Source organism: Vanellus vanellus (assembly GCF_965231255.1).
Source record: "Vanellus vanellus genome assembly, chromosome: 23".
NCBI lineage: Eukaryota > Metazoa > Chordata > Aves > Charadriiformes > Charadriidae > Vanellus > Vanellus vanellus.
Genome location: NC_138928.1, coordinates 7,286,890 through 7,313,626, shown reverse-complemented (window position 1 = coordinate 7,313,626; position 26,737 = coordinate 7,286,890). Strand labels below are relative to the sequence as shown.

The following is a 26,737-nucleotide window of genomic DNA, read 5'->3' as shown; positions in this document are numbered from 1 at the left end:
TAGAGTACAGAAAATTAACCCTTTTTATTGATGCATTGCAATTGTTCTACATTTTTACCATATTATGTAGAAAATACTTAAAATACAAGCTACTTTGTAAAACCAAAGACAAACATTGAATCCAAAGATAAACTATGTTTTCACAATGGACCCTTTTCCCATATAGTTAGTATTAAATTTTTAAATATCTATTTCTTTTGTTAAAATGATTTTTACATACCCCCTAAGTACATCAGCAATACAAACATAGATCAGTAATTGTCAGAAACTACCTGTATCTAGCGGCTTGTAAAAAGGAAGAGCACAACCATAAAAGAAAGTTAAATTTTACACAGTAACTAGCATATCAAATACATTTAATAAAGTAGGAATTCCATTGCAATATCAAGGATCCAAGCAGAAATACTAACATTACATATAATGTACTGCTACATGTAGTGAGATAGATATATTTCAAGCTGAATCTGAAATCACACATTATATAAAGTTTAGCAACAAACAACCATGTGGACATGCGGCACCATTCAGAAGTTTAAATAAAAAAAGAAAGCAGGGCTGTGCCAATCCTGTCATTTAGAAGCAATTTAGTTTCATGTACTAAAAGAAATTGCTGAGTCAGAGGTAAATTACTGCATCCCATCAACTAGGTGCTAAGCAGGAAAGCCTCAGAAGTTGCCTCTGCGGTGGCTATCACACAGAATCACAGACGAGTCTAGATGGGACCATGGTTATCAAATATTCAAAAGGTGAATCCCAAACTAGTTTTAAAAAAGGAGAGGACTCCAATTTCTATCCCGAGATAGCACATTTCTTTACAAAATATGTGTAGTGGCTCTGACAATGAGGAGAGTCAATTCTCTAACCTAATTTGAAGGCTGGATGCGCACGGGAAGAAGGGACGGATCTCCTTAGAGCAGACTACGATATACTTAAATTGGGCAGCGCATACTGGGGCCAGACTGGGATCTGCCACGTGTGTGAAGCCAGCGCCAAGATGGAAATCTGGCCCTGCTGGGGCGGGGGCTTTGTTTGCTTGGTTTATGCCATGTATCGCAGAGAAATTTCAGGGTAATCGACAACTTGTTTGAAATGGAGTACGTTTCATTTCACCTATGTCATTTCCATCTCATCCTCCTTGTTCCAATACTTTTGGAAACTCGGACAGTGGAAGAGATGACACCACGCTTTGTGAATACATTTGGGTTTAATCATGCAATAGGGACTCTAAAGATAAATGGTCATTTTAGTCTGCTTTTTGGGGGGGGGAGGAGAGTGGGCAATTTCTTCTCAAAATTATTACCAGATTTTGCTAAAGGTCTTTTTTTCCTGAAACCCAGGAATTGGAGCTTGTTCTGCCTTTCGATGGAAAGACACAACTCTGTACCCAAGAGGGATCTCAAGGCAAGTACTGAACACAAGCAATGCAATATGGAAAAAAGTAAGAAAGTGCCCACAGCAACAAATAGGATCGTTTACACCGACAATGTGGCATAGCAAGATCGGGTGGTCATCCGCACACTTACAGAAGTGCTCTGACTAAAACTACACTGAACAATAATGTTGCTAATGCTACCGTCCAGTTCCAAAGTCCTTGATCCCTCTGTCCAAAGAGATGCCCAACCTTTAACACTTCATCGATTTCAGGCCAGTCCAGACTTTCTTCTATCAATAATGTGGAATTTCAGAAATCACTTTTGCACTTGTTGTCACCCACCGGTCAGGGAACTGGCCTTTTTTCCACTGGGACGGAACATGAACTGGGATTCAAGGTTACCAAAACCTCTTATTGCTGCAGTAATACGACCGCTCACACCAGTTTATCACCCATTTGGACGAGATACTTAATCTACGTACTGAAGATGAGAAACAATTCCTAGTACAAGGGACTCAAGAAAACAAAGTGTAGTTTAAAAACTGCACTGATTATCCAAAATGAGCATTTCCTCTGAAGACTAACTAGGGCTACAGCTGACAAACCTTCCCAACAACTCCACATTAGCAGTAGCATTATAAAACGTTTTAATGGTATTATGTGCTTTACAGCAGGCTCTCTTTGGTATAAATATTCTATTACCAAGCTAGCAATATTTTACAAGAAGTGTCCGCTATTAACGTGGGGGAAGGTAACGCCATACTAATCTAATAAAAAGTGATTGCACAAATTTAATCACTTCTGCAATATTAGACTAAACATTCCAATGCATTCCCAGCACTACCTTATTCGAAATGCACTGACAGACATCTAACAGTACATGTGCCATTTCAAGGAAAAGCTTTAAGGAAACACCGCTTCACTCCGAACAAAAACGTAGCTTTTTATGATAGCATTAAAACTGAGAACAATGCACCTATGCAACATACTGCTGTTCTTGCTGTGATAAGCTTAGTGGATTGCTTCAATTCGACGGGGGCTTGCTGGTCCCTCATAAGGCAAGCTCACTGTAAACTCTAGTCACACTACATCATCATTTAAGGCACTACAAAAGGGGACACACCAAACAACTCTTCATCACACATACCTGTGCAAAACAAATCAGAAGGTATCCTTTCCTCTCGCGAAGCTCTACTCCTCTCTCAGTGCTACAGTGATGAGCTCTAACCATTGCATTATATCACATACATTCCAACATGAATCAATTCATTTTGGTTTAAATACAAAGGATACATCAACGCCATCCCCAGGAACGTTTAAGAATTAGACAAACACTAAGTACAGAGTTCAAGTATAATCACTACACATTTTGATTACAAAGACAGAACATTTGGGGTTAGCAGGAAGTTTTGCTTGTTATATTTTTCTAATCAATATGTACATATTTCATTTTATGTAAAATATTAAAACACCACCAATACAAAACTTCTAAAATAGTTTTAAATTCAGTAATAAACTTTAAAATCTGATTTTTTTTCCTTTTTTTCTTTTTCTTTCTCTTTTTTTATTTTTTGCGATTCCTACATGCATGTACTGTATACAAGTCTTATTAAGAGCGCTTTAAAGTAGCTGTTGACATATCCAGGAGGATACGCTCACAGGAGTATAAAAAGCTGTACACATCAACACAGAGATGTTTCATTGTATTTCAAATTCAACTCCCTCCTAAATGAATCATGTGAGGAAAAATACTACGAAAAACAGAACAAAGAAAAGCCCTGTGCTTCAGTGAAGGAATCCAGCTCCGTTATAGGGCCAGCATCTACTAAGCTGCAGAAACCAAATCTCAGAGCAATGCTGCACTATTCATTCTACAGCATCCTGACAGAGCTGCTGAGTTCTGTTACACAGTGAGATCTTGAACAGAGTTTGAAAAACTGAGAAGAGTTCTGCAATGAATGTAATAAAAATTCAGCCGTGTTACGGAGACAGAATTTTTAAGAAAACAAAACAGATTTCAGGGTTTACACAGACTCCTGAATATATAACGTTGCCAGTATGAGGCAGCTGCCTCTACCAGTCCTTAAACAAAGCAGAGAAGTAAACAAAAAACTTTGACAGTAACATATATGGAGATGTAATGGCTTTTGCAGAACCAGCAATTTGTTAGAGACAAAGTGAATTAGAGAACAAATGTTAAAATATTAAAACTTGATTTTGAAACTGCCCCAGCAACATAATGAATAAACGTGCATTACGCTTAGTGGCAACATGGATTTGTGCAAGCTGCTAAAATATAATCTGCTAGTCTTTTTGTTTAAGTTATACAAGTTAAAAAAGTCATCAGGATCTGTCTTCCAAGACACTGGTTTTCTTTCCCCCTTTTGATTAGCACAACAGAACAATTTTAAATAAATGTGACCATGAACTTTTTAAAAGCATCTATAAAAAGTAAGTAAAATTTTAAAAACTTAATTAGTGACCCTCATACTGGTAACAAAGCATGCTGCTCAGTTAGTGACCGAACTCACTAGAGACGTTTCTGAACAACATGCAACCAGATCAGGGAGAAACAAAAGCCAGGCAGTCATTACCAGGTAAAGGTTCACCTGAAATCCTTCTCCAATCTCTCAGGCCTATTGCAGAACAGTGCTTTAGGAGGAACTACAAGTATGAGTACTGGTTGATCTTTGTCGGGCTCAGCGGATATCCAGTGTAAATGGCAGATCCTCTGGAAGCACCAATATAGGACTGGGGAGCAAACTGGTGTTGGTACTGGGCAGGTGGAACATTTGCAGAAGTCAGCAGACTTGGACCAACACTCACGGGGACCTGGTGGACGAGTGTGCTGGGGTGGGCAGCGTACGTGGTGTGCCGCGAGGAGCCCTGAGGGGAGAAGAGGTGGGCAATGGAGGTGGTGGAGCCCAGAGTTGCAGCAGTGGTTGGAGCGTAAGTGTACATATGTGGCTGGCTGGAGAGGTGTGCGTTTGCTGTTGCTGCTGCCAGATGGGGATGCACCGGGCTGCTGTGCTGAAACGTGTAGGGAGCCTGAGAAATAGTTGACGTGAGGGGTGCCACATAAGCTTGCTGCCTACGCGGGACAGCATTTCCACTTCTCTCCTGTGAGGCCAGCACTGCTGCTTGCTGGTTCTGCAGGAAGAAGTAAATAAGGTTAGTGGCTATCCGCAGGGAAAAGGGCTGTGGACAGGAGGAGGTGAGCAAGGAAGGGTCAGCCAGAGCCTCCCAATCAACACCTCCGTTCTGGCTGCAGGACTGACACTTCTGCAGATCCTCCCTTCCCAGCTTTGAGAAACCCTCACGTAAATTTGAGAAGGCTTACTGCAGTTCCACTGAGACAAAGCTTACACTTTTCCTCTACAATGGGCTCAAACTGCCGCACTTGGGTTCCGCAGTACACAGCTGTACAAGTGCAGGCAGGTCGTAAGACTGACCCAGCCCTTGAACTCCTCACACCTCTATTCTTCTGCACCTCAGTGAGAGCGGCAGCAGGGCCGCCCCATTTTAGCACAACAAAGCCCGTCTTGTCCCTGTGCCAGAAGAGAACTGGAGGGGTAACACTTCCTCTCTTCTGAAAGGCTGCTGCAGCTTGACTCAAAGATCAGGAGCAGTGACACAAATTGAAGTGCAACCAATCTCTGAAAGTTTCAAGGGAAGTCAGGTGCTAATTGTTAGTTTGAGAAACAAGGTCCAGCCTTAATCTCCTGGTCAGGCCTTTGTGGCATCTCGAGAAGGCAGGTAAAGAACAAAAGAATCCCCTCATACTGTTGAGTGCCTTCAATGCTACTCTAATTCAACAGCTGGGTCCTGCTGTAGCTCTCCCACCTGAGTGGCAAGAATCACTCACTGCAAGACAGGTGTGACTAGGAGCACACAGAAAGAATATGGACATAACCATCCTTCTCCTGCCCTCTGGTACAGCAACAAATTCTTTGCCTTGAGAAACCTCACCTCTACTCCCTACAGAGCTTACCCTACCTTGCATAGCCACGGGACAGAATCAGCTTCAAAGAATTAACGAGGTAGCAGCTATTGATCCTCTTGCAACCAAGTCACTCTCCCTGCCATACAGCGTACTGTTTCTAAAGCGCTTCTAAAGCACCGTGTTCAAAGGTCAGCAAAAGTCAAACAGTGCTTACCTGGCTAAGATTGAGAGGCTGCACGCCGTTTGTTACCACGCGATGTGAGCGGTACCCAGTAGGTGTTATACAGCATCCCGACGACTGCCCACTCACAGAGGCCACTGGCTTGGTCTTACTGGTGCTGCTCAGGATGCCTGCAAGATTTCCAAACCTTAGTCCATTCTTCCCCATCACATGCCATGCACTGTGATAACCAGCTTCAGTAACTGAAGAACACACAGGGACTATTTCCCTAACAGAGCCTTTTCTTCAATTCTGATTTAAAACCTGATTGTACAAGAAATCACTGGGAATTTTTACAGATCTTTTCTAAATGCAGCCGCACATACAGGAAGGTACATCTATCAATGAAACTGAAAACAGACCAAGGCTTGCACTCTCAGAACAGCAGCTGCGAAACTTAAAGCTGCTTAAGACCCAACGCATAGTCCAAAACTGTGAGGACACAGCTGTCAGGGATAAGACAGCCTCTAAGCCCTGGCAAGAACAATAACCTGTGAGAGCATACCTACCCGAAGCTTGGGTAGCTACAATGCAGTCATTGAGCTGTGTTTTCAGGGGCGGCACAATGATAGTCCGAGAGCTGGAGCTGTCAGCCGCTCCACTGCTTGGCAGCTCCAAGGCACCGCCTGTACTCCTGAGCGAAGAAAGTGGGTCTGTGGCATAGGGGCTGTTCAGGGAGGAGTCGGAATCAGGGGAGTCATTAACAGTAACGTAGCTGATGACATTGGATCTCTGCTTCATTCCCAAACTGTAGGGAAAAAAGAAAAAAACGAATGGGAAACGTTCTAGCTTTTACCACAAGACACAGGAGATCTCCCTCTGGGATGTCATACCCTCCCATCCTTGTCAGATGAAATTCTGATTAACTAGAGACACAAACAGCACAGCGGACACAATCAGAATTTTCTGTCTTATGCAGTGCTTCTTAGCCCAGCCAGGGCTTTGTGTGTCATGTTCTCCGCTCTCCTCGATGCCTGGGCTGAGCTCAGGACAAATCAGTACCACCTGCCTAAATGAACTTCCTACCTGGCAGGTTTGTATTTGCTGTCCTCTTCCTCATCAGTGTCGCTGCGAATGGTGATGACACTGACGGGTGGGCTTGGAGTGTCTGGGATCACAATGGGCTGGTGCTGCTCCTGCACTGGGACGAGCACGTTGGAAGAGGAGGAGGTGGAGCGCAGGGGACTGCTCCCAATGAGGGAGTAGACTTGGGAGGGCACGGTCTCCAGAGCTGAGCTGGGCCTGAAGGAAAACCAAAGCAGTATTCAGCTACGTGTCAGCAGGCTGGGACAAACCAGCACCAGCATTAAGAACGGCCAAGCTCCAGCAGGCTGGAGCACACATGCAAGAAGAAACATCTCGAAATACACAAAGAGAACCTCAGTGCAGACACTCATACAGCAGAGCGCCACAGAATGCATCCCAGAAGGGACCAAGGCACTCAGCGATGCTCTGAACAGGACTGAGTCATCAGAACACTGCCAGAAACCTGCTAACCCTTGTTGGACAGATGTCAGTTCCGACACTTGTATCACTATGGCACCAACACACCCTGAATGTGTAAAACCTCCCTTTGACCAGGACAGTAAATCACTTGGTCAACCCTGTTCCTTGCACTCTCACTGAAATCAACATGACTTATATCAGTGACTACAGTACAAGGACTTTTTCCAAGACGTCTTTAAAAGCACCTATAGCACATTAAAAGGTTACACAGACAACGCCTCTGTGATCAGAAGACCAGTTTCCCACACCACACAGGCAACCTCCACAAACACACCCACAGTCTTCCGAGGGCTGGGGAAGGAAGCCTTACTTGGCTGCGCTTGGTGCTGGCTGCTTGTTCTTCTTTGCCGGAACATTGCTGCTTTGCTGCTGCCTGACAACATGAGCAACTCCAACGTTCAGAGGCTGCGCTGTAGCTAATGTCACGTGGTTGGTCAGTAGCGATGGCTGTTGCATGAGAGTGCTATACTGATTTCCATGGGAATGTGCATTCCTGAGGCAGGAAAAAGAAAAAGACCCAAACCCCATGGCTACGCTGCAGGCACCGCACGCTCCACTGAGCCCCTGTGTGATTTTGAAGGGAAAGGAGAAATTCTGTGCGCTGCAGACAGTACTGCGATGGCACGTACTTCCACCGGGCAAGGAGCCTGCGCAATCCCTACCTCCAGTCAGCTAACTGCTGGCTGCCGCCGATCGTCTCCGGAATCACGGCCGCTGGCTGAACAGAGTTGTGCAAAGCAACCCCTGGGAGCTGCTGCCAGGTGGAAGGAAGCAGTATCTGCTGGGTTCCCCCAGGCCAGGCCTGCTGCAAAACAACAGAGATACACAGGTTCACTACATTTCAGTTCCTACTGGTGGGGAGAGAGAGATTTGTTCCAAGCAATAAATGCACTTGTGTAGACTGTTAGCTTGCAGAGATAACGGCACATCACTGCGCTTTCTCAAAAGGTCTCAGTACAGTGAGAGAATGAGAAAACCAGGAAATAAGCTTCCCCTGACACTTTGCTAATCTTTTGTGTCACAGATGTCACCTGAGGAAGAGAGTGTTAATATTGTACTGCAGAATGCAGCCAGATATTGTACTGCCAGATGCAGCACGAACGTTCAGGACTGTTTCTGCACGTAAGTTTATGCACACTGCTCTGCTGAGGGATTCCAAAATGTGAAGCCAATTTGGTGCTTTCTGTTTTTCTGCCTTACAGAGCTCACACTAAGGGAGCTGAGACAGTGTTATGTGGAAACTCACCCCATCTCAACAAAAGTATTTAAGAAAAGCCACACTGAGAGAAACATTTAGTTACAGGGAGATACATGAAGACATTTTCAATTCATTAGTATCATTAATGCTCCTCTCCAAATTGACAAAATGCAGGGTTTTTTTCTGGGGGAAAAAAAAAAAAAACAAACCCTGAAATAAATTTGGCAGTACAATATTTCTATGATTTTGAAAATACATGCCTCTCTTTCTTGCAGTTTAAACTGCAAAAACATAACCACCTGCTGTTTTAAATAAAATATTTCTGCAAGTAACAGATCCACCTATTACAAATACTGGTTCCAAACAAGAAGCCTTCAAAGCAGAGAACTGCTAAACCTCTGCCAACATAAGCGGAATAATAATAATATTTAAAAAAAAAAAGAGAAATATGTTAAAAGTCACACCATGCGTCTTTCCAAAAGCCAACACCTGCACAAGACAAAGCAGAGAGTTTAATACAGCAAGATATAAATTCCCAATGAGAGGCAGAAATCGGGCCTTCCAAGCGACGAACTGTTTTGACAGAGGAAGGACAAAAATATGCAAAGCTTGGCAAATGGCTAATGCAAACTCAGGGGAAGCAGCAAGGGAGAAGTGTCGGAAGCACTAAAGGTGAGCAAATTCACGCCAAAGGCTCCCAGAATCCAAACAGAAATAGTAAGTCCTCCAGAGAAACTCAGAATCCAGGCTTATAGTCTGGAAACAGCTGGCTCTGATCTCCACTGCGGTACAGGGGAGTGAACATCAAGTCCGCCGCTGCACACCCACAAATTTGCCTGCTGAATCAAAAGCCCAAATACACTTTTGAAAGCATCACTAACAACTCACTTGCGTCCCACGCTCTGCTACAGTCACCCCTTGCCGTTTTCAGAGCCTAGATTGCGGCCTTTCAGCAATCAAAACTCAAGAGGAGGAAAGGAGACCCATCCCTGGGTCTGTTTAGCTCAGAGCTGAGACCCAGGAGAACCCCCCTCTCCTGCCTTCCCATCCTCCGAAACAGGGAGCACTTAACTGGGTTCAGAAGAACTCTAATGAGTGGGTTTGAATTTCAGTACAGGTATGACTCGAGCAAATTCCACTTCAGCAGAGGTCTCCCTCTTGGAAGAAAATGACACTCAAACTACCACTTTAAAGCCACAAGAAACAACATGGTTCACATAATGGAATGTGCTTTGAAAGACATGTGAGGATACCAGCACTTAAGTGCACTGCAATGTTTTCATAAGCTTCACTGATCTGATTCTGGAGTTTTACAATGACTTCTTTGTGGCACTTGCAAAGTTGTTCTGATGCAGGTGCCAAATGAATACAGAAGAGAACAATTTTGAAAACATACGCTTCTTAAAGGTGTGTTTAATCCCTCTCCCCATCCTCTTTAAAAATTGTTCCAAATAGCCTAAAAGCTAGCTATTGCCATTTTGGATACTAGAGCTCACCTTTAATTTCAACCAAGAAATACATATGAACTGAAAGTATCTGTGAAGAACGGTATCTTTATCTGGATGAAGCAAGCTACCTGCGACTGGCTATAAATAACAAAAGGCCAGAAAATTATTGTCAATGTTCAACGGAGGTTAAGAGAAATCGACTGCTAAAGCAATACATTAAAGAATTTGCTGTCATTAGAGATTTTAGCTTGTGATTAATGACCTGAAACATTTCTACATGCAAAGCAGCTTTACACGTGTTGAAAACAGTATGCAGCTAACTTGCCAAGTAGTTCAAATTCTGGCCATCCAGGTACCTGTAGCAGAGTCAAGCTAAAGACTGATTTCTTTGTATTCAACAATCAAAAGGCAAAGATAGGATAGTACGCGAAGAATAAGAACAATTATAACTCTTCCATAGTATATCTTAGAAGAGCTTTATAATACTAGGCTAGTAAAAAGTAATAGTCAATGGATCTGGATTCTTTACAGAGCCACACTAAACATCAGAGTCAGACAGTGCTTCAGCAATGTTGGGGAGGAAAACAACAAGACATTAAGATGTAGCAAGAACACAGCCACAAGATGGCACATGCTTCCATGCCCTCTGCAAGTCTAAGTTAAAACAAAAACTCAGTTAGTGAACACAATCAAGGGAGGCAATTACCAGTACTGCAGCCGTCTGTTCTACTAGCGCTGGCCGGCCGGCTGCGCAGTTCAGAGTAAAGGGGACCGCATACTGCGGCGTGATGGTGGCTACTTGAGGATGAAGAGTTGCTACCATTAGTGGTGTACAGCTTCCCTGAAATGTAGATCAGGCAGTGAGTGAAACACACGTACTGAGGCAGGATAAGTGGGTTCAGCAATAGGGCCAGGAAAGGTTTCACCTCACCGGCATTCTACTGTGCTTGAGCAGATTCCAGAATTGTCATGGATGCCGTGAACCAACACCCAGACCCTCCGGGCATGTTCCTCTAAGCAGCTCCCCGAGGGGAACACAAGGAACAGGGAATTTGGGAACAGAATCTCTCCGATGACACAGTTAAAAAGTAAAAATGAGACAGTGTTCAGCTAGTGATACTCTGGGCCCCAGAGAGCAAGTTGCACTACACGCGCTGCGCTAAGCCGTACCACAAACTGCACCCCAGCAGGACACAGCGTTTACTATCGTACCTCCAAATTCACATATGGTGCTCTTCGAAAAAGATAAACTAAGGGATTTAACAGAAGGCACGGTAGGTCTTTTGTATCACGAAAGAGCAAAGTTAGCTGTAATGAAACTACCAAGACACATATTAGTCCATCAAATGTCTAATTAAAACTAGATTTTTAGTGTACAATTTGCACTCTCAGGAGAAGCAGGGTTTGGATTCAGGTGGGCCTCCTTCAAGTGTATTCTGCTTTTCGGATACCATTACCTGTATAATTATGCTGAACAAACCAGAGATAACAGAATGCCACCAAAATTATTTGGACTGAACAATCTAAAAATTACTTGTCTACAAGTAGGTCAGTAAGGACAATAAACTGTCTGGAGAGTAAAACTAATAAAGTAGGTGTTAATGTCAGCAGAAACTAAAACTATGCAAATAAATAAAAGTGCACTTAATTATAAAGGCAATTACAATTTTTCAGTGAATAAAACCTATGAATCACTGGGCATTTACTATATATTAAACCATTCCTTTTTGGAAGTAAAAATTGTTTTAATTTATGACACATTATTAATGTTTAAAATATAATTTTTTAGAATTATTTGTGAATTTTGCTATCGCATATTGTTTAAACTGCAAACAACAGAAATTGGCATATTATCGCTACACCTCAATTCACACTAACAACATAACTAATTGAGAAGGATTCAGAAATAATTTTGTTGATTTAAAGATGACATTTTAATGAGTCATCCGTGCTGCCACTTCTGTTTACTGGGATCTCGCTTCCACAGAAATGATTTCTTCTAAAATTTGCTGCCACATTTTTAAAGTGTAGGCACAAACGTACACCACTACCTATAAGGCAGTGTACACCCATGTGAAAATACAGGCTGTTTTTAGCAGCTGAAAACTACATATTCATTACCATTATTAAATCAAACTCCTAAAACCAGGGAGGCACAACATAAAATAGTTTAGACTAAGTATTCCAGCAAAACAAAACAAAACAAGAAAACACTGTCTTAGAAGTGATCTGCACTTAACCTTTCAGTGTGTTCTGAGAACCCCCTGCATTCCCCCCAGCACCAGAGGGGCAGCCAGGTTCTCCCGGACAGCGGCAGGAATTGCAGTTAACTCTACGGTTTGGGGTTTGGTTTTGGTTTTTTGTGTTTTTTCTTTTACCTGTGTGAGAACTCCAGACTGGATCTGCAGTGGCTGTGCTGCAGGTGCTTGTGGTACAATTGGGACAGCATTCTCCATCCTTACTGGGAACCCAGAATGCTTTGTAGTTGCCTGAAGTCCGGCTGTGAAGGACAAGAGTACATGACCGCTAAGCTGCTTTATTGTTCTTTTTTTTTTTAGTTTCTTTCCAAAACCAAATTCCTACCAGGTAAGGGCAGAAGACAAGCTGTTCCCTTTGACAAAAGCATACTAATAAAACACCAGCTGAAGTAAATACTTCTGCAGCCCCAGCGTGCCAAAGGGCAATGATGGACAATCAGTCCTTAAAAACTCGGCTCTCGTGAAGTCTTGTTTTCAGTAACACAGCTAACAGACATCTAATTCTATGTTGCTTGAGACTAAGTTCAAAGTTCAAACCTTACACTATCAGCTCCCATTTCATATATAAACTTCCATACTAACACAATCCAAATAGAAGCATAAATAGAGAACTTCCAGGATTAGTAGAGCTATGCTTGTGCTAACCTCACTTATTTGCAATCTGTGACAATTTGTCACTAGCAAACTACACAGCTGCACCAGTGCTTGCGAACCGAGAGTCAAAGACCAGATATTCACTCCTGACATACAAAACACTGCATGTCGCTTTCCTATTTTCAGATAGGTCCGGCTCCTCTGCTCGCTGCTTTCTGTGGAATGCTGCTGTGTTCAGTTTGGGGGGAAAAACTGGTTGAGCAACCAGGTGAAGGCTGCAACCCAGGCAGGCAAGATACGGTCAGCTGTTCAAGCATGACCTGGAAGAGAACCAAGCTGTCTACACATGTCTGACCTGATTCTGCGCTTACATCTGATGCAAGAGCATTGTGTGACACACAAAGAGTGGTCTTCTGTACTTTCTCAACGTAGTGCAAATCACAACTTCTCATTTTTACCTAACTGAAACCACAGTACCATACAAAGGGGTTTTCCGCTTACTTTGAAAAGCAGGGGGACAAACGATGAACGTTTGCTGGAATGGGTCAGTCTGCGTGCAGATCTGGGTGGTTCCAGGCTGTAGGGAAACACTCTGCTGTGCCACTCCTGCAACTGGTGCTGCAGACGATGGATACAGAGCAGACTGATAGTTTAGCAGTGAGACGTCCGAGTTTGCCAGGGAAAGAGTAGCAGCAGCAGTAGAATTGGGAGCCAATACACTGGCCTAGGAAAAAAAATAATCAGATTTATCACTCTTACTTGTTATAAAACAAACAACAGGAACTACCAGTATTATACTACGAAGGAAGCACCAGGAAAAGGTTTCAGGTAAAAGGCACAAGACAACATAGAAGAAAAAACATGACTTGCACCAACTTTACTTATGCTGCTGGACTGACAGACAAATATGATTAGTCAAGTAAAGAGACTGCCTTGACCTGAGATTTGGAAAATTAAATTTCAAGACAAGACTACAAGTTCCGGACAGCGATTTAAACATAGTATTTTGCAGAACAGGATTTGGCCTGAAGGCACAAAATTAGACTACTCCATTTCTTTAATTATTATAAAAGAGGTAAAAAGTGTTATACCTGATTGTGTACTGTATTGAGCTGGTTGTTAAAGCTCATTGTCAGATTTGTGCTTGTATTAGGAGCAACGTGAGTCGTGAATGGGCTCTTAATCTGATTTACTGTGTCATACATATTAACTCTTCGCTTGCAGATCTCCATATTCTGAAAGCAAGATTTCACACTGAAACAGAATGACAGAAGGAAAATATTAGATATGTAAAAACAGTACAACAGAGACATGACAGATTCCCAACTTTATGCACATGCCTTTATGTTTAAGTTCTTTTTTTTTTTTAAAACCAACAAGAATGTCCTAAAACATGAAAAGAAAGCTTATGAACATTCCACTCCTTATACATGCCATTGCTATTTTCAGATCAGCCAGAAACTGCAGAAAACAGCATTGACAGAAAGCAGAAAAGGGCTTTCCTGTGTTTCCAATAAGTCCTCCTGACAGAAAACAAGAAATCTAAGGAAGCTTACTGATTACTGTGGGGGAAATCCAGTAGATGTGTCATTGTAACAAACGGATGGTTCAAAGTCTTCAGTGGAGTAATTCTCTTATCTGCATCAATTGTCAACATTTTCTTCAACAAATCAATATATTCCCTTCGGTCAGCCTTCTCTGCCAACATGTCTGTCCCTTCTAAGTCTGTAGACATATTCACCTTGAAAATAAAATGAGAGTAGTTCATACAAACATCAAATTCATTGCCACCTAAGAATTCAGTAATTTCACCTTGCGCAGAAATATCTATTAGGCATTTCTGTCTCTTACCCAGCTTAATTTTAGGTACTACGGTGCTAACACACAACCTTTCCCGTGCTCATTCTATAAAAGGAACTTCAACTTACATATGGAATTCTCATCTCAACATGAAGTTGGTCCGTTCAACAGACATCAACCAGGCTTCATTCTCCCCTGTCTGGCAATACGCCCTTAATTTTTTGTGGAGCTATAAGGGGCTAGCAAATCAGAATGGCAAGATTCTATATTCTCCGTACAGACGTAAAGTGATGATAACAGCTACAAAAGCAATAGAAAATTGAGACCAACACACTTAAGATTCAAGGCCTCTTGGTATTAAAAGCACTCAGATATTCCTTCATTTTACCTCTGAAAACAGAATGAAAAAATAGAATGGTCTGTAGTTCTTGTCAACATTTCCAAAGTCCAATAAGAGGCCTAATCCTGTAAGCACATCTGGAGGGACTTAGCTCTCCTACTGCTTGACTACTTCCAGTGACAACAGGCTAAGCACTCTTGTTGCATCTATCGGACCAAAGCCTAAGAAAAAACAAGAAATTTCTAACAGCTTCATAATTAAATTTTGATAGTTTTTAATACAGTGATTTCTGATGCAAACTGGCACCATGGCAAACCTACATCAGTGTTCTCAACAGCATGTGGAAAAGGACTGCGCCAGCACAGGAGCCTCATTTTTAGAGATCCCAATAATGTATGTAATTAATATGATAGTTATCTGTGTGTTACAAGATCTCCACACACCTGCGCCATATCATCCAAACAGTTGAATATATATTTCCGAGCTTCTTTTGATTTTATTCCTGTCTCCAACTCATGTTCTTCTGGGGTCTATAAAAGAAAGCATTTGTTAATATCAACTGAGATATCGCATACTGATAAAGAAAAAGCAGCAAGAAAAGAGCCGACCCAAGTGACCTTTTGCCTGCTTTAAAACAAATCACATGCCAGTAGGCCAAACCAAAGCAGCCATGGGTTCTCATGTCCTCTACTGGAAAGACCATTCATTGCACAGCTGAATTAACAACAGGATGGCTTCACTTCAAGGCTTTGTTAGGTACTGCATTAGCCAGAAGAACTGAAGATTTCTGATTTAGGAAGAGAAGAGGCTATAAATATTTTAAATGCCTCTTATACAAACGAGAAGAAAGGCAAAATCCCCTTCCTTTTGCTGCTCAGCTTTAAAGGCAAATCAAGCGTACATCTGATTCTTTCCTGTCCTCTGCCAATACATACACCGATTTCTGTTAAACTAACAAAGATCCTCATGAATACTCCCTATTTTACTCATTGTATTGTCAGGAGATGACAACAAGATGACATACTTCACCAAGACTGAGCAGGCCGTAATAAGTAACCGTTATCTCAGTAACTTTAACACCCACTCTTTGCTGGTACTATCATGCACAGCTGCTATTGTTACATGAGTACCAGGAGGTCTCTACAGCTTCTGAAATGAAGTACACAAATCAGTTGTATTTAAATGGCATTTTAAATCCAACCTTCACTCAGAATGTTTTCAGAGCACACTGAAACTAGGTGTGAATTTCTATCAATGAACAAAACAGAACCGGGAATTAAGAAGACAGACAAACCTTTAGCCTCCACAGTGGGTATCCCAAATTTGGATCCCTGTTAAAAAACCTGCTTGTTTTCGTTCCTGCGCTGAGAAGATACTCTGCTGGAAGGCCTTGAGTTTGTGAAATATAACGAATCTAGGAGAGAAAATGAAAAGAATCAGGACTCCCAATATAAAGAACTGGTAGCTAACAGAGTAATTATCAGCCAGGTTTGTTCACAGCAAATAGAAAATAACCTGTAAAGAAAGACTGCCCAGATAACTGAAACTGAAAAATTAAAGGACTATCTCAAGTATTTACAAGGACTCATAACTTTTCCAATCATACCATCTGCAGAAATTTTCAGGTTTTAAATACATCTTTCTTATTTTATGGGAATACTTTTTGCCCAAGTATATGTGGGCTGACTGTAAGCTTTTGAGACATGGATAAAGTAACACCGATATCAGCAATGTAAGAAGTACACATTTTGAGAGAAAAATACCACAGAAGTTATCATGTATGTTGTCCTGGTTTGAGGACATATAATTAAAGGCTTAAGCATCCAAGCAACATTGCTGTGACTGGCTACGTACATATTTGGGAATAAAGTCAATGCAAAGCTCTCACTGACCAAGAAAGTGAGACCAAACCTCTAGTACAATCAAATTCTTACATCCTCAAAAACATAAAATATATTTTAAGTGTAACAAAAAAAGGGCTCAGAATTTTGGAAAATGCACCTGAATACTTGTGACGGTATCAGTAAGACACTGGTAAAGAGCTAACAAAAAGGTACGCTCAAAAGGAAAGAAAGTAGCAAGTTATGAAAAAACACAGTAGCTTTTAAAAATATTCCAAATGTTGCCGAATTGCTAATGCTATTCGCTCTCAAGACGCACGGTGAGAAATGTGACATCACCTTTGTCGTGACTCTCCCCTCAAAGCATTCTATTTAAAAGTTTAAGAAAAAAACCCTGGTAAGTCTGACTTATAAATTGAGGACTGGAAACACAGTGTTAAGTTACCTAGGCTTTGTTCGAATTGTCAATTATAGGCTCTTTAGCATGTCTCATTTCTTATTTGCAACGCTGCTATTCCACTGTGCCCAAACAGCCGAACACTGCAGGGCACTCACCCCACTGTTACAGCTCGTGATCCACACGACTCGACTGACTCGCTTTTCATTTATGCCAGTGTGGATCCAAAGAGGCTGCAGGTGAGTCTTTTTTGTGTCTACACAACAGTTCAGCTCAGAGCTCTGCTACTTTTATGAGACACAACTCTTGCTTTACAGCCAAAGAGTGTTTAAAAAATAATTGTAAATCCCATCCCAACCCATGAACTCATTCCTGGAGAAGTCCTCTCACAAGTTCTCCCTGAGTTTTTACTTGCTGCTGCGGAATCTCAGAAAACATAAAAGCAATTAATCCCTAGTTTTCAAGGGCGATTCAGATAACACAATCAACCACGTGAAGTCACACCTCATGCTGCCGCACAAAGGACTGCAAAATCCTGTCTATTAAGCAATGGAAAAAGCACCTCCTCCCCACCCACCTACATGACTAGATAAGGTTCTCAGAATTACACAAAACTCAGTGTGCAAGGAAACCACCATGCCCTACCTCAGTTATTTTCTAACTCATTCCGCTCATTAAGGTACCACTGTGTTTCCTTTGGAAATTTACAGTGCTGGGAAGATATAACGAGTAAGTTTTCAAACTTAGTAAGTTTTCATCTGTTTTATCACATAAGGAAAACTATACCAAGCACCCTAACAAGACACCACCATAAAAACCACAGTGGAAAAGTAACCCTCAAAAAACCTCTCATACAGACTTTTTGTCCTTTTATAGGCAACTGACTAGCCCAGGTAGCAATGCTAAGTATCCACGGAAAGAACTAATTAGTTCAAGATGCCTTTTCAGACTCTCGCCCTTGTATTTCAGAGACAGCTTGGGGCTCACACTTTGCATTAAAAATGAGGGCTGCTGTAGGTATTAACAGGACAGGAATGATAGGCTTGCTCTGCCTCCACATGGAAAAACTGCCCTCGTGGTGAAATTACAGAGGGCGTTTCAAGTGAGGACACACACCTCACTTCTGTTTTGACAGGAAGGTATTTCAACAGCTTTTGGGTTTGGAAGTCAGGGGTTTAACTGTAAATTGACTTTATATATTGGAGAACTACATTCAACTCAAGTTAAAACACAAAAAACTCTGTGCTCTCCTGTACAACAACAGAGACAGACAGGCAACGGGAACATCACAGAGAGAAAATGAACTTAAGATGACAGACAACAGCGATTTGTACTAGATGAAATTTGACGTAGGATACATTGGGTTCAGAGGGTCCGGACACAGATTGTTGGGGTTTCATTTGGACATCCCCACATCTGCCACGCGCTCTCACCTGATCATACTCAGATGCTCCTGGATACAGAGGCCAGCCTAGAAACAGCTCAGCTATCACACAGCCCAGTGACCACATATCAATAGCTTCACAGAACGGTAAACCCAGTATGATTTCAGGAGCTCTGTTGGGGAAAAAAAAAAAAAGTAAAATCTTCAACTCTGAAAGCATGCAGTTCTTTCCTATAAATCGCTCTTGATAATGCCCCTCCTTCTCTCCTCCAAGCACAAGTAAATCTGTGTGAAACGAAGCGATTCACTCCACTCAAGTGGCTTAACAGATCCCAACCTTGCCATCACTTAGTGGCACGACTGGATTCGTTCTATGGCCCTGGTACCCTCCAAGTGCTACGTGGCCTTTATGCAACTGTGACAGGAAGTTCCTCCTTCAGTAACCAGTTTAATTACACCTGACAGTATGTATGGCGTCCCTGAGACAGCGCATGACCTACCCTAACAGAATTGGGAAGAAAAATTCTGGCAAAAGGCGCTCAGACTTTTTCAGCAGAAGGTCTCAGGGTGCTGGGTAACCAGCTGCAGAAGGTGTTTGATTTTGTGTGGAAAAGAAGAGCATCTGCAGAGCCAGAGAAGGGAGCTCTTCAGAGAGCTGCTCGGTTTCTATCAGTGGGTTTTCATACCGGGTTTCTTTGGGGAGTTTCGAGTTTAAAATGGACGGAGAGAACACAGCTGGAGATTGCGACTGCTTTGCAAGGTTGTGTTACAGGTTTTGTGCACTGAACCACGCCTAATGCAAAATTTACCTGTCTGGCCTAGCCTCTATGAGAAGGTGATGAAAAAACTCCAACTCCAAGCAGGGTTTGCTTCTGCAACATGTTGGAATTTCAGGGAGATTTCTGTCTGGAACTGACTCATAACACAAAAGGATGTTTTAGTACAACTCTTCACCTACACAAAGTTCTGAAACAAACTGATGCCGTTCTGTCAGGCTAAATTCTGGTCATACATTTGCATACAGCATAAAACCGAAGTGCTGCAAAAACCATGTGAGTTGGTGTGGGAATTTACTCTGGAAAGTACAGGAAACACGAAAACCTTGATCTTCTTCATGCATAACTAACACAAGTGCAAAGGAAGACAGAGAAGTCCTAAACTCCAGGCTATCTACTTTCTGGTTGTGACTCGGGCAGCATACCCCAGGGCTCATGTGACGTTTCTATGTTACAGTGTGGACATTTCTGCTGTTAAAAAGGGCTCTGAAACCAGTTCTGATCTTTCTACAGAATTATAAAAAACAGGGCTTTATAACGTACAGGTGTCAACAGATCTGACACCTTCCTCAACTGTTCAACCTGAATGTACCTCCCAACTGTTTGTACGTGGCAAGAAGTGACTCTCCAATTAATCACCCTTTGTGTTGCAGCGACACAGATACAGCTTTTGTTTTAGGTGACTGCACAATTACCATCAGCCAGTCTCCAAAACAAATTCACTCATCCCAGTTGCCCAGGCACAGTGCCCCCGAGAAAGCACAAGATCTATCAAAAAAAGAGAGTGCGCTGAACCAGCTGTTTGCTGCAGTGAGGGCATCTTTATTGTCCATCATTCAGCTTTAAAGCAAGGAGGTTCTTCTGTTATGTCCGAGCCTTCCAAAACCAGAGCCATGATATACCTTCATAATCAATGTAATAGACTATTTAAGCCACGACATCTGACACTCGCTCTACTTGACGCTGATCTGTTTCTACCTTCTTGTTTGTCTATCCCTGGCAGTAGTTGACTTTGAGTGGTTTCACATGTGAAAATATAAAATGATTACACAAATGTGACAAGTATCTGATATTTGAATGCTGAATGTCCTGCTAAATGTTTATATTTTAAAGAACTATGCTAGAATAGATCCAACGTTCTACAGGCTAACAGGTGTAAACAAGAGGAATCCATTTCTGTAGTATTTTGGTCTTCACAAGCAGAGCGAGTATGATGCTGCACTCATCCACACAGGGTTTTCAGAACCCCATGTGCCAACAGTCTACTAGTCATCACCAACAAACTGTATCGATCCTCTCGATTATCCTGCTTATGCAGGAATTTCCAATTCAGATAGGACCCAAACCTGCAGGGTACCTGCAAGGTACATTGCAGGCATAAGTTTCCTTGGTTTGGACTGGCAAACAAACTAAAATATAAATGGCTTGTAAAATAATCAGAGCATGCTAATCCTTCACAAGGGCATTAAAAAAATTCCATCAATTCCAATGGAAAGAGAGATTAGTGGCAACAAAGGTTAGATGGGATAGTGTGTTAGTCTTTAACTACATGCCGGAATAGACTTGGGTATTCCAAAACCTCAATACCAAAATGATAGCAAGTTGAACTCTATGTGTTTTATTCCCCGAAACTAAATAAACAAACTTCTCACAAGCCACCTGATTTCATTGTGATGGCAGGCCAGAGCCAGTAAATAAGAATCTCTCTCGTCTCCTTTTACACACTATAATTAGCAGCCTTATGAGACGTGAGTTGAAACAGGACAACAGGCAGAAGTCACTTTCATAGCTGGCCTGTCAGAGATTAAAGTGGTTTTAGGATCTTAAGGTCTTTGAAATAAAAATCAACAACATTCTTTGTGTACACGCTTGCCAAACTCTGACTTCCAAAGTTGGCAAACATGCTCGGGTACTCTCAGAAGAGAGAGGATCCTCAGCAGTAGCAGAAAAATCCAAGACTGACTTTTAGCATTTCAAAACAGACCATGTTTACACACGGGTCTTCAGCCCTCCCCCTTGTGAAGAACAGTGGTAATAAGAAGCCTGTACAACTGCAACTAGCAACGCAGCGAATGACAGGATCACCACTCAGAGCTGGATTAGCAAGCAGAGAGCAAGATTTGGCAGCGTGCACTGCTGCTTCCCAGGCCAACATGACTGGGACAGAAGTAGGTCATGTAGCCCAAAGCAGAGGTAAGAAACAGATACTACTGCACTCTGCAAGCTCCCTCAACACTCAGTGCCACCTTCTCATGGCCCAAATTGTTCAGTCCTTCAGCTTGGTATCTTCAATTTGCTACGCTGACCCACAGGAACCATTGGGAGGTCGGGATCTGAGTAAGACTCGCATGATGGCCGTACCTACACATAAGAGGACACGAGTGAACCTCACTCTGAACACCAGGGAGATCAGTCTTCCCAGAGATTTTTCATTTCTGCAAGCTGTCTGCTTCCTTCTGTTCTCTGTCCTCTCCAGGGAGAACAAAAGCATCCATACCCTTCCATACTTGATGTAACAAGCATATACTCTGGTTTTCGGGCCAGGATTTACTGCTAATAGATTTCAGGAGTGCCACAGAAACTAGTCACTGCACACAAGCATGACTGCCAGAGTTAGTCTGCTCCTAGTTAGTCTGCCCAGCTTCAGAGCCAAAGAATTCTTCATGGGCACTTCTACTCACACTTTAAGTCAACCAAGTTGTGGCAGTAAAACTGCCCCTCTTGGCTGGGGTTACACTGCAGAGGTACCAGTAACGCCTGTAGAGAGAGGGAACCTGCCTCAGCCCCGACACGCTCGCCCTGACAAACCTGATACTCCCTCCCAGCTCAACGTGTGGCTCCAGCAGTGTCATCGAGACGATGCAAGCTGTCCGACTGCCAGAAGTACAATCAGAACCTGGAGCGAGCAGGGCTGTTGGACAAGACAACCTCCAGCAACACTGAGCATAATTAATAAAGGAAGGCTTTTCCTTCAGGGTATATAGATCAGAAAAATTCACCTTCCAGTACCCAAGTTTGGCTGGTTCAGATGTCTCTGCAGGAGACAGAGGTTACATAAGCACCAGTAACAGGTATTAAAAACAAAAAAGTGAACACAGAACGAGAAGTTCCTTTTTAGTAGCTGACAGAGAACCAAATGAAGAATTGCTCTACACTGTTTTATTAAACACAGCATTGAAAAAATTTCCAACTTAGAACTCATTTGAACACTAATTTAATGTGAATATGGTTAAAGCAATCCAGTTCTCCCACAATAAGCTGGTTTCTACACCATCTCCATAAATTCCTAGATTATGGATTTTAGTAATCATCACCATTAAACTAATTACCTATCACTAAATATTAGATTTCCACTTGACAACATGCTTAACTTCAGTCAAGCAGACAGTCTTAAATGCCATCTAATCTCAGGTTATTCGCCCTTCTGGCAGTGTCAGTCACCCCACGTCGGGGAGGTGGAAGTGGCTTGGAGTTCAGTGCCTCACACAAAGATGAAGCAGACAGCTTCCTCCCCAGCAGCCCCTTTAAGATACTTATCATCCCTTGCTGCTTTTGCCTCAGCCAAATCTGGTTTTTGCGATATCAGAAACTGGAAAGCACTATGTGCCTCCCCAAACTGCTTTGCTCATGTGTTGCAAGTCAGATAGAGCAGATTCTTGATCAGCAGTCATCTCTTTTGATGCAATAACAAAAAAAATAATAATGCATTTGAGACAGCAATCATTTTAAAAGAGCTATGGTGCACAGAAAACAACTGCGTTACAAAAAATAACAATCAGTAGTTTAGAATCGGAAAGGTTGGTGCCAATAAGATGAGTGAATATCATGAGGAATGGATTAAGAAAAGTCTATATCGCATGAAAGAAGTGGCACATAAAGCTGGTATTTGGTGTTAGAGAGAGTGAACACACACCACACCCCCCAAACCAAACCAAACTAAAACGGGGAAGGATAGAGGGAGTATGAGGAATGAACACAGAGCAAGCCTACAACAAGCCAGGGCTTTAAACTGAAGCTAGCAGGACGGGAAAGACATCAAACACGGCAGAGACACAGGATAGGGTGGAGTGTCTTGAGTCCTCTGTCTCATCCCAGCTGGAAGGACTAGATACTAGTTAAGTTTTGCATCAAGTGAGCTCACATTCCTCTAAAAGCAACCCTGACACACAGCACAGACTTTTTCATGTCCCTTTGATGCCAGCAGTTCTTTCTGCATCCCTTTATTGAAGTCTACTGCTACCTATATTGAAATACACATTATTAGGAGAACCAAGCTGGAAGAGTAATTGAAAGAAAGAGCACAGCTTGTTGTAGCTACACAGTTTGAGCGTTACACTTTTGCCCACAGTTTATTTTTCATTCTTAGACAGGAGCAGGGTAGAAGCCATTTCTACATTTTGCTAAGGGAAGCAGAGATCTTGCTCATCCCTGATTTAAAAGAGCTACAGGTCTCGTGAAAGCATACCTCACCAAGGGTTGATACAGGAAGTCATGTGCTCATGAAGTGGGTTCAGACAAAGGTGGAACCAAAAGAAACAGGATAAAAAGAAACTGGCATTGCTCTGACTTCTCTCCCTTCTAAATGTTCTGTTGTTCTAAATGACCATGGTTAATGGACTAGTTTCAGATCATGGCAAATAATCCAAAATGCACTACTTACTAGTAGCATACTGCTTCCCCAGTTTGCTATTTCACACACTGCCACAAACTAGCAACGGCATAAAAACAACTTACTGCGCTAATCTGGGGTAAAAGGAAGGTATTGGACCGCATATTATGTCACGCTTGCAAAGCAGAAGTTCTATTTATTTACATACAAATTTCAGAAGAAATCTCCAGGAAACATGCTGAACAGTGGGTAGGCTGATCATTTCCTCCCCCGCCCTCAACTGGGATTAGACCTAATGGCAGAATAGTTAAGTATTTGTAGAAGCAAACCCCCAGCACCCCATCAGGATCAGCTTTTCTTTGCTCATGCAGCACACGAAAGCGAGCATCGTGTCGGTACATACCTGTAGTAGCGCGACTGCAAGTAAGTGGAGCACACTGCTTTTGACACGTGGCTGGCTGAACCAAAGTCTATCACCTTCACTCTGTAGGGCTGGCGTGCAGGATCCACCAACATGATGTTTTCTGGTTTCAAATCAGCGTGTATCAGACCCAAGCTCTTTAACTTCATCAAGGCCGTAGCCACCTGCTGCAGAATTGGCCGGATGTATTTCAAGGGCAATGGACTGAACTTATTTTGCTTTAAGAAATCATACAAGTTCTGTTCTAGCATCTCAAATACAAGGCATGTATGATTCTTGTGTTGAAAGCACTCGTAGGAGCGAACAAAGTTATATTCGTCAGCATTCTCACTGCTCAAGCGAGAGAGGATGCTCACCTCTATCTGGCCCTGCCTAGCATAGGAAGGATGGTTCTTCAGGATTTTGATGGCTACAATCTCCTTGGTGCTACGTTTCCAGCATTTTGCCACCTGCCCAAATGTCCCTCGGCCCAGGAATTCCAAGACCTCATAGCTGTTTGTCATAGAGCACAGGATCTCATGCTGGACTAGCTGATAATCTCCTTCACCACTGGAACTGCTGCTTTTAGTGGTTACCGTGGTGGTTGTGGCCGCAGCACCCACCGCAGGTCTGTTTTGCAGCATGAGAGGTGGATGTTCCTCAATTATCTGCACACTACCGTTGCTGTCGACCTCTTCACTTTTCCTTTTTAATCCACATTTTTGGTATGGTTCCAGTAAAGAAACGTTGCTCCTATGTGTTAGGGTTTGGCTGTTCTGGAAGGACGCTGTTGCACTGCTGCCTGTGCTGTCGGCCGCTGTAACCACAATGTGCTCAACTGAAGGAGCAGGGAGAAGGAGGTTTTGATCGTAAGCAGGGATGCTGAAATTGGCTACCTGATGAGAGGAGCTTGCTTGCCCTTGAGCTGCTGGGAGGTTTTTGCTGTGGGTATAATACTTGTCACTACTGCTCTGTCCTGAAACATCCCAGACAGAGGGCTCCACTTTCAGTTTCTTGGCACTGCAGAAGGCACTCGAGGATACTGACGGAGGGGAGAACACCTGCAGCTGTGAGGCCATACCTGAAAAAGGAGAGGAGAGCTCGTTAGGACTGCTTAGTGGCAGCAGGTCACGATGGAGCAAGATCCTCCATCTGCACAAGAAACAGAACAAGTATTTTCCTAAACACCATACGGTGCCTAGCGCCTAGGAAGGCAACCTTTGGAACTGCCGATCCTAAGGGTATCCATAGAGCAAGGCTCTCCGGTGGAGCTACCGTATTTTACCTCACTGCCTAGAGCAAGCAGACAGCTCCTTACCCAGATTCCTAAAGTCTAAAGAAATCCCAGCGCAAGATGGGAAAACAGTATTAAGAACGGAAGACAGCACGGCAGCGGTAAGACACAGAGAAAATTAAGATCGCCTTCCCCCGCCCCCTGCCCGCTTCTCCTTCACTCTAAAACCGGAGTCACGGGGGAATCCACGCCAGACAGCTCCAACTTCCCCTCGGGGGCCGCTCCAGCACAGCGCACCCCAAACGCCACGGCCCGGGGACGGCGGCCAGGGACGCGCCGACAGCCGCCGGCCCGGCCCGGCCCCGCCGCGCCCGCAGCGCCGCCCCGCCGCCTGCCGCTCGGAGCGGGGGGGGGGGGGGGGGGCGGGCCTCCGCCGCGCGGGCGCTGAGGCTTCCCGAGCCCGCCGGGCCGCGCCGGCCCGCCCCGCACCCCGCCGCCGCCGGCAGGGCCGGCCGCCGCCCGCACTCACCGCCGGTGGGGGGTTCTCAGCCGCGGGCCGGACCTGCCTGGGGGACACACGGGGGTGCGGAGCCCCGCAGCGGGCGCATCATAGCCCCGCCGCGGCCGCCGGCCCGGCCCGCTCGGCCCGCGCACGCCGGGGGGAGCCCCCAGGCCGCTCCGCCGCCGCCGCCAGGCTCCGCTGCGCCCTCACGGCCCGGCCGGGCTCCCCCCGCCCCGCCGCCGCCGCTGCCGCCGCCGCCCGGGCCCGAGCGCCCCCACCGCGCTCCCGCCGCGCCGCTCCGGGCCCCTCGGCCGCCCGCGCCAGACTGAGCCAGCCGAGCCCCGAGCCGGCCAGGCGGGCCGAGCGCCGAGCCCGCCCACGTGACCGCGCGCGCCGCCGCCGTGACGCGGCGAGGCGGAAGGGGGCGGGCGGCGGCAGCGCCGAGGCGGAAGCGCCGGGGCCGGGCCCGGGGCGGCGGCGAAGCGGGCGCGGAAGGGCCAAGGGCCGTTTCCGTCCTGGTATCTGGGACTGCTGCAGCCCGCGGGCCTTTCCAGCAACCCGCACCCCGTGGTAGCGGCCTGGCGGCCGGAGCCCTCCGAGGGCGTGAGGGAGAGGCCGGGCATGACGTCCAGGCCGCCAAAACGGACGAGGCATCGCCCGCTCGGGAACTCCATCTCTGGGGTGTTTTAATTCAGCCTCTTCCAGAGACGAAACAATATTGCCGAGAGGGCCCTTGGTTTTCTTTCAAAAGCTTATGGTATTTTAAAATGTTCACAAATATGCTTACCAAAATCTCAGAACCTTACACAGCTTCATATTTACTGTTACACGAACAGCCGTGCAGTGAGCATGAACTTGCACCTTTTAACGAGCATAAAGACTCAAAAGCTAGTAGTTTGCATCAGTAGGAAAAAA

General features: G+C 44.1%; 1 protein-coding gene across 1 annotated transcript; it reads right to left on the bottom strand.

Moving 5' to 3' along the window:
• Window positions 1-25,945, bottom strand: HIPK1 (homeodomain interacting protein kinase 1). Its single transcript, XM_082494484.1, has 16 exons — window positions 25,850-25,945; window positions 24,090-25,167; window positions 18,351-18,474; window positions 15,974-16,093; window positions 15,123-15,209; window positions 14,096-14,280; window positions 13,631-13,793; window positions 13,041-13,263; window positions 12,066-12,187; window positions 10,394-10,528; window positions 7,704-7,846; window positions 7,352-7,534; window positions 6,562-6,777; window positions 6,045-6,283; window positions 5,530-5,666; window positions 1-4,522 (listed from the first exon to the last, which is right to left on the bottom strand). Exons 2-16 carry the CDS (start codon window positions 25,163-25,165, stop codon window positions 4,037-4,039), a joined length of 3,639 nt encoding a protein of 1,212 aa, XP_082350610.1. The 5' UTR covers window positions 25,166-25,167; window positions 25,850-25,945; the 3' UTR covers window positions 1-4,036.
• Window positions 25,946-26,737: the final 792 nt, after the last annotated feature.

Excerpts from the sequence above, each read along its gene's own strand:
- HIPK1 (XM_082494484.1), bottom strand. The coding sequence starts at position 25,165 with ATGGCCTCACAGCTGCAGGTGTTCTCCCCTCCGTCAGTATCCTCGAGT. Across the intron at positions 10,529-12,065 it reads AGTCTGGAGTTCTCACACAG|GGAAGCTGTACACCACTAAT; the intron begins GTAAAAGAAAAA and ends TCTACATTTCAG. Across the intron at positions 6,778-7,351 it reads CCAGCACCAAGCGCAGCCAA|GCCCAGCTCAGCTCTGGAGA; the intron begins GTAAGGCTTCCT and ends GTTTTCCTTCAG.